Here is an 8,751-nt window from a genome sequence, read left to right as displayed (position 1 = left end):
AATGAGCCGTGAACTGTATTCAATGAGCCTCACAGTTACAACACAACTAATAATCAAATTAGATAAGCTTGTTTTATTTTTATTTTTTTTTTGGAAAAAAGGTGACATTATTAATGATAATTAAGAATCTTTCATTTTTTTATACTCCATGCAGCACAAAAAAGGGCTAATATAACCCTTATTTAACTAGTTAATGCCCGACAAGGTTAATCAGACTCTAGTAGTGCTTATCCCAAAAATTAAAAACCCTGAAAAAGTTCATCATTACAGACCTATTAGTCTCGTTAACTCGAGCTACAAAATTATATCAAAAATAATTGTCAGCAGACTAAGAAAAGACCTTGCCAAAAACATCTCTCCAAACAAAAACATCTCTCCAAACAAAAACATCTTCATCCCTGGTAGAGGTACGGAAATAAACTTTATAATGGCCTCCGAAATCATGCATTCTATGAACAAAAAAAAGGAAAAAAAGGCTTGTTCGCTATGAAAATAGATCTAGAAGAAGCCTACGACAAGCTTGAATGGAGTTTCATTAGGCGAGCTTTAGTGGAGTTTGGTTTGAATGAAAAACCAGTGGCCTTGATCATGGAATGCATCTCATCCACCAAAATGTCACTAGTTATCAATGGCTCCCACTCCCCGGAATTCTCCCCGTCCAGAGGGATCCGCTAGGGGGACCCCCTATACCCTTATATTTTCATAATTTGCATGGAAATGCTCTCAAAAGCAATTCACGAAAATAAGGAGTGGAAAGGCTTTAAACTTCGAGGAAGTCAAATGGAAATTACCCATCTTATGTTTGCTGACGATCTCATTCTTTATGGGGAAGCTACCTTGAGCACTCTTAGCGCAGTTGTTAAAACCCTAGAGCACTTCTTCAAAAATTCAGGCCAAAAGTAAAATCTATTTCTCCCCTAATACGTCCCCTGACGTGATACGTCTTACATCACACTCATAACAATAACTACTCCGTATAAGCTAAGATAATAAGTTATATATGTAAAAAACATCCGTCTCGCTTTAATGTTCTTAACAATTATGAGACCTTTTGCCTTCATAGAAACACTAGATCTTATGAAAAATTAGTTCATAAAGAATCCCATATGTTGCAAGTAAGAAAGGTTGAGATAAAATTATTATGATCATTATATAACAATTTGAGGGAGACAACAAAATATTGAAATATAGAGAGGCTTTCGCTTTCTATATTCAACTGTTTTTGAATAGAAACTATTCTCAGTTAAAGCAATCATGACAACAATTAATAATCTCCCAACAAGAAACGATCTCTTTTGTCTAACTCTGTATGAGATGTTGTTGCTACTCCGCCTTAGCGGCTTCTAACTGTTTAGGATCAACTGAAAAGAACTCTGTGATAACTTCTAAGGGCATACCCTTTGTTTCTGGGACTTTGAGGTAGACAAACACCAAAGAGATGACACAAACCACAGCATATATTGCGAAGATGCCTCCCAAACCAATAGAATTGAGCATGACGGGCAAGGAGTAAGTGACAATAATGTCGCATATCCAGAAAACCAAGCCACATATAGCAATACAAACACCACGGACTCGAGTAGGGAAGATCTCGGAACATAAAATATTCGGTATGGGTCCGTAAGCCATAACAAATGTGCAGAAGTAGACAATAACACAGATGATTGAGATGACAGCATGAATTACACTACCCATGCTAACAGTGCAGCTGATTACTAGGATAACCAATGAGGCGATCAACACAGGAATTGTAGCAAGCAACAGTGACCTGCATGAAAAGGTGCACAGATCTTACAGTCAGTATAGAGACAGAGCACAAGAGGGGCAAGAATCGAATATATTGCAGAATCTGACAAGGCTGATTGAGTAGTGCAAATGCTCAAGGAAAGGCTAAAAATCAAATGCTTTATTACCAAACATGAGTTCTAATGGGAATTTTGGTAGTTGCACTTGTGTGCATCCTACTCTTTTTTCTTTCTCTTGCTTGGTAACAAACGGTTTGGATATTTAGCTATACTCTTTAAAAAAGGGACATGCAGAGAGAAGATCGATTGTTTTGCAAGTAATTTGTCATTGATCATACATTAGATATAGTGTCCTAAACTGATACTATAGGGTGCAATCTCTTCACCTAGAAAAATATGTTTCAGGCCTAATACGTTCCAATACATTCATATTAGTTACAATAAGTTCGGATAAGTTCAACAAAAATAAGATAGAGAATGCAACCATTGCAGTAACAATTACTACTCTCACCATACATTAGATTACATACCTTCTACCAGAGATATCCATGAGCCTCATAGCAACAGCGATACAGGGCAGCATTAAGAAGGTCGTTAATGCACTGATAAGAAATGAGGCAGATGTAGAGCTGATCCCTAGATCAGATAGAAGAACTTCTACTCCTGCCTCTTCTAGAATTTGTGGGGTATAGTAGAGAACGCCATTTATACCAGCGAACTGCATAAACCAAACAAATATTTATAAAGTAGGTATAGAGTATAGCTGTATAGCACATGATAATCTGATAATGTTAATATTGATATCTATCTACAAGTAGTTTCTTACCTGTTGAAGCATCTGAATTCCAACTCCAACAATCAATGCACGCTTGACTCCTGGATCAAGGAGAGCCTTCCAGGTTGGTCCTTGGGAAGCAATTTCAGCTGGATGAACCATCGCAGGACCAATAGGACTTTGACCCAGAACCTCCTTCGAATAAAGTGCAGGATTACTTACAAGAGCAGAAGCCTGAACACAATCTCCATCTCCAGGGAAATCACCACCAGGAAGTGATAGAAGTGATCCACGCATAGAAGCCGGCCCGCCATCCTGATGCAAGTAAATCCTTTTGAAGTCTTTAGATTTCTTTCCATCTTCAGCTTCTTTCTCATCTAAAGTCCACGCCAATTGCCAACCACCGCCAATTCCTGTAGTAGTAATAGTTTCCCCAGCACCTTGAAAAAGACTGCCATGGTATCCCATGCTCATAACAGTACCATGAGAGACAGGAGGAAGACCCATGTCTTTCTCCATGCTTGTTGTTTGACGTGAAATCAATGGAGCATGCAAGTCATTATCATCAAAATCCTCCCCTCCTGCAGGATCAGCGATTGGCTCATCGTCTTCATCAACATCCTGGTTTTCTTCATCCCATTGATCTCTGTGAACATGAGCATCTGCCGTGCTTAACATGCTGCCAATACTTGGGAAAAGCGCACTTCTCATGTTTCCTTGTTCAGGAAGCTTTTCATGGACGCTTCCAAACAGAGTCACGAGAGGATCAACTAGGCCCACCATGCTTCCATGACGGGATACAAGACCAACAGCACTCTGTCCAGTGACAGGTTTTGCAATCCAAGAAAGGCCTTCTGCTGCTCCGTATAGCTTTACTTTGCCTTTCTCAGTACCACCTGCTAGCTCTTCTGCTGGTTCTACAATGTACTCTTCTATTGAAGTTTCACCCCCGACACCAAGCCCTTCAACTAGCAAAGACAATTCACCTGTCAAAGAAACCTATTGCATTAGAAACGGAAATGACCACTCTTGAAGCTGCTTGATAAGGTAATCACAAATAATTGAGCCATGTCAATTCAGTCCAGCGTAATTTAAGAATCAAAATATGGTCAATCTTGAACTTTATTGGTAATAGGAGATATTCGACCTATCGGCATCCTGATAAATCCGACGTTGCTTGCCGTGTACTACAACTGCATGTGGTGTAAATCAACTACTTACCAGGTACTGTGTTCTTGAGAAAAGAAAGTTATCATTGATAAGCATACTATGTTAAACAAAAGATTACCAGCAATACTAGGTTACGCAAACTCAAATCACTCAAAATCGTGGACACACACATTACACAGGGTAATAGCACCTGCATTATATATGAATGAGTTTTATAGACAGATAAAATATCATTTAGATATTCTTGTTCCTTCATTATAATAGGTGATTATGTTCGTTTAAAATCTCAATCTTTAGCTAATCCTTCGACTATAATGGTTCAGAACTCAACCCAATTAAAGAAAAAAAAAATTAAAATATATAAGCAAGTTCATATATTTAATGCCAGTTCTAGTTGATTCCTGTTACTGTCAACTATTATCGAATCTCTAGAGTAAGTTAGAAGAGATAAATTCTAGCAGAATATTACAGAAAAAAGAGCAAGTACAATGAGTTGTTGTCCAGGGAAGTAACAGAGAACTAATCATACTGAAGAAATTCAGTGACCATTCTGGTAGAATCTGAACCCTATATAATTAGGGGTATGGCATTTTAAAATTCAGAAATGAAAAGATGAAACATGTTGGCCATGCTTACATATGCATGCAAGAGGGCAGATAATATAACAAATTACTGCTGGAGAACCACATATCATAGAATAAGCAACAATGAAGACCACAGGCTGCAGTGACTTGTAGTGCCAAAAGATAAAAAGAAGTTCAACAATTTGTTGAAGACTAGCATCTCTGTTTTTTTTTTTTTTTTTTTTGTATTGCCAAGATCTGTAGCTCTTTATAAGTAAAAACACAATTTTGTGCCTGATGAAGGGATATTATACACATCAAAGCTACGGGTTTTTCTCTAATATAAAAATGTCCTCTGCAATTATCATAATACATGGAATTTGACTTTCAAGTTCATAACTTGATATTGAATTTGGTTAATTGGACAACGTATTAAACCTAGAGCATAACTAATCACAACCCTGAAATAGGAAAGTTGGTTTTTTAATGTGCCTACAGTTTATATATGAAAAATCTTAAAATGCCTAGTCAACTGTATGGAAACAGTCACTTGCGGGAATGAAACTGCATTTAATTTGAACTAAGTGAAAAACAGAAACAACGACCCAACGCCTGACTATTAAGGAACCATAGCACAATCACTTGGTTTGTACTATGGAAGGCATCCTCAAGCAAAGACTCGAACTGTTCACACAAGGCACAAACGCCGTAATGCTAGCAGACATAAACACAGTGGCTTATGTAAAAGGCTAAATCATGATTATAAACATCATAAACATACTGGTTTTAGATAATGTGCTGCACTCACTAAGCAAGTAATCGGTGGAAGCTATCTTATTATAGCTCTTCATCCTCTTTATCATTAGCTCTAACTCACAGAAGCCCTACAAAACCAGAAACTTCTGTATTCGTCCTACAGATTGGCATTTAAACATACCAAGGGTCTATGACTAGTATTGATCCATGGCTTCACCAAGGATAGTCTTTTTCTTGTTTTTCTTCTTTATTATAGCATTGTTATGTGGATAAACTGAAGTTAAGAGTCATTCTTTATTTGAAAGCAGACAGGTAAAACTACCCATGTTTTCTAATATGCATTGAGAATGGAACAAAACCTATATGTATGATGTTTATAGTGCAATGTGGATTTCCTTTTCAAACCAAAATTTACTATATAAGATGACTAGTGGATATAAGATGCATTCAACAATAGTTTAAAGACCATCTCATCAAAGGAAAAGTAACAAATCTACTTTAAGAAGAGAGCAAAGACTTGACATACAGGGAAGAGTACTCAAAAGAACAGGTTCTTACCCAGCTATATACAGAATGACACTAAACAGAACCAGGTACGAGTACATTCAAGCTAAATCACCAATAACTGAAGCAAGATATATTTTCAGAATTGACACAATCGATCAACTTAACTCTTCACAATAGATACAAAGCTAACATCAAGTTACAGATTCAATATCTGTCATTCAATCTTCCAGCAAATAGTTGGGAGAAGCATAGCAATACTACATAACAATACTTTCTGTGCAGTTCTCAGTATGAAAGGTATATAAATAATCAAGTATCCGATGACTACTATGCAGGTACTGTTTAATGGTATACCTAGGTTGACTCTCTGAATACTACTTGAGCCAAATCAAGGACAATTCTGGTAAGTCACAATACACTATGACATATTAGCGAGAAATTAATGGAGAGATCAACCTGAGACATCTTCAGTGCCACGTAATCTTTTCAAAACCTTCTTTGCTTCAGACATCCTTCCTTTGCTCACAAGCCACCGCGGGGATTCAGGCAAGTAGAAGAATGCAAATAAAAGATAAAAAACAGAAGGGATCCCAAGAACACCAAGCATTATTCTCCAGCTAGGAGATGCCATGAGTGACATTCCAAAGATCATGCAGTATGATAAGAACATTCCACCAGAGCCAGTGAATTGAGGAAGTGTATTTAGTAATCCCCTAATCTCTGGAGGGGAAGTCTCTGATATATAAACAGGAACAAGGGTCACAGCCAGCCCTATTCCAAAACCATCCAACAACCTGGCTAAAAGCAAAATATAGACATTAGGTGACCATAACATCACCAAACTGCCAATAAAGTAGAGTGAGGCCGAGAGCATCAGCAAAGGACGTCGACCAACAGCATCTGATACGGCCCCCGAGCACGTTGTGATAACCGTAGCTCCAATAAGTGACATTGCCACGACAAGTCCCTCCATGGCGGTGGATAGTTCAAGTTCTTTCTTGATGTAGAGAATAGACCCTAAAGAATAATTGTGTAAGAAAACATGTGTTGCAATATTCAAAAGACTGACTACAGAAAGATATATTTATATGACAATAAATGGAGAATTCAAGTTCAATCAGCCAAAAAACATGAAACTTTACAAATAAACAATTTAAATACATATATATAAAAGGACTGGAGATACTATATAACAAGAGGACAAGCAATCTTACCAGCAATTGTTGCATTGTCCCAACCCTGTAGAAAATTACCAATTGTAGCAGCCAAAGCCACAAGCACAGCACCCTTCATGTTGTCAGAACTGTATAAATTCCAATGTCACCCTAAACAGAACAGCCAATCATTAACCCAAAACGAAAAAAAAAAATTTAAAAACAAAAAAATAATTTAAACCAAAAAACAAAGTAAACCAGATCTAAATCTCCACATCTGAAACAACTAAGTTGAAAGTGGTGACCCATAGATTATTATAAATCTCTCTAATTACAAAAGCACCCAGATAAAACAGTTACATGTACATTTACTTTTTCAAAGAAATGTAACAGGAATTTAGCTTTCAACATCAACAGAATCTAAATAACTTTTTCAAAAATTCAACCTTTTTTCCCCCTTCTGAGTGCAAGAAGATACAAAAACAAAGATTCATCACCACTCAAAAAGCTAGCATTTTTAAGAGAAAGTAGTGTCAACAAAAAAAATTATAAATTGACTTTAGAGAGAAAAAAAAAGATGAAAGCTTAATTTTAGAGCTCACTTTTTATGACAACCAGAAGAATGCAGTGAAATGAGAAATTAGAGCATCAGTGAGCTTCTATAGAGAGTGGGAGGTAGAGATGACCGTTAAGAATCCAACTTCATTGATAATGTTCCCAATTCGTACTGAAACAATAATTCCAAAAAAATCCCAACAATTATATTACATCATATTAAAATAAGCCAGAAAAGGTAAGAAATCAGCTAATGTTATAGAAGGAAATAACTAAAATATGTATGGAAATTAAAACTGAAATGGGTGCATTTGTTTGGTGATTTTATTGAAATAAATACACATAACTTACCAACCACCATTCAACAGTGGACTTGGATGAACTTTCTGCTCCCCCAGTTACTGGGAACTGGGGTGAGCCTAGAAAATTAACCTAACAACTGAATTAGTTGCTAAACAAAGATTAACAAAATAGAAAAAAAAACACTCAATAAATTTATAAATGGAAAGAAATGTGGATGAAACAAATGAGAGAAATATCAAGGTGAGTTCAGAAATGAAAATGGAAGGGGTATATAGAGGTGAAGTTGCCCATTAAGTTGTCAAAAATCAATCGTGGGTACTTGTCTTTTTTTTTTTTTTGACAAAGCGTGGGTACTTGTCATTTCCTACTTATTTCAGCGATAATTTTTGTAAAATATAGCTTTTTTCAGAATTATTATAGGGGTGGGGAGAGAGAATGATGGGCAAAAAATGCGCAAATTAGATCATGCACCGAGGTGTAGGATGAGCATCCTACACCTTGTCCAAAACTGCATTGTTTTGATGGTTTTAGGGAAGCCAAAATTTGGCTAGCTTTTGACAGTATTTTTAAAAGTGGGTCAGCTCTTTCTCTCTCATCGCTCACTCATTCACTCTCTTTCTCTCTCATTTATTTTTCAAGAACCATTTCAATTCTCTCTCTCATTTATTTGGTTCTTCATTTATTTCTCCTTGATTTTCATTCATTTCTATTATAAATTTCCAAAAGTTGATATTTGATTTTATTTTCTGTTTTGCATTTTTAAAAAACATTTTAATGTACAAATGCATATGGTTTGGTGTACAATAATATACGAGTGTACATTTGGGGATTTTCAGTGATCAAAGTAATGACTATCAGTGTACATTGTGATTTATCCTTATTCACGTTGGTTGCGGTACCTTTTTTTTATTAGCTGCACTTACAGTTGCATGTACATGCACGTACCTTGCATGTACACTTTGTTGACATCCATGTACATTAACTGGGTTACAGTCATGTTGTTATGTGTTGACCTTTTGTTTTAATACCCATATTGAGTTCTTTTTTTGTTTTTTTGTGTCTATAGAATATGTTATGCATGCATGTTAGTGAAGCTCATGTATATTTAGTCATACACAGTGAATATTAACGCAACTTTACTGTACACAGAACAAGGTCAACTCTATAAAATAACTTGAACATCCAGTCATAACAACATTGTACATTCAGGCTTAGTAATTGAA

General features: G+C 36.2%; 1 protein-coding gene across 2 annotated transcripts; it reads right to left on the bottom strand.

Annotated features, from left to right (window-relative positions):
• Window positions 1–1,125: 1,125 nt before the first annotated feature.
• Window positions 1,126–7,872, bottom strand: LOC104900876 (monosaccharide-sensing protein 2). 2 transcript variants are annotated; one of them, XM_010688410.4, is made up of 7 exons: window positions 7,577–7,871; window positions 7,273–7,397; window positions 6,731–6,841; window positions 5,973–6,533; window positions 2,572–3,506; window positions 2,276–2,463; window positions 1,126–1,768 (listed from the first exon to the last, which is right to left on the bottom strand). In XM_010688410.4, the coding sequence occupies exons 3-7, from the start codon at window positions 6,807–6,809 to the stop codon at window positions 1,324–1,326; spliced, it is 2,208 nt and encodes a 735-aa protein (XP_010686712.1). In that variant the 5' UTR covers window positions 6,810–6,841; window positions 7,273–7,397; window positions 7,577–7,871; the 3' UTR covers window positions 1,126–1,323. The 2 variants fall into 2 exon arrangements, with proteins under 2 accessions (XP_010686712.1, XP_048501486.1); XM_048645529.2 differs by lacking the exon at window positions 7,273–7,397 and having other exon boundaries at window positions 7,577–7,872.
• Between the last annotated feature and the right edge of the window lie 879 nt (window positions 7,873–8,751).

The sequence above is a fragment of the Beta vulgaris genome, chromosome 1 (genome assembly GCF_026745355.1).
Source record: "Beta vulgaris subsp. vulgaris cultivar EL10 chromosome 1, EL10.2, whole genome shotgun sequence".
Lineage (NCBI taxonomy): Eukaryota > Viridiplantae > Streptophyta > Magnoliopsida > Caryophyllales > Amaranthaceae > Beta > Beta vulgaris.
This window is presented reverse-complemented; position numbering and strand designations above follow the sequence as displayed.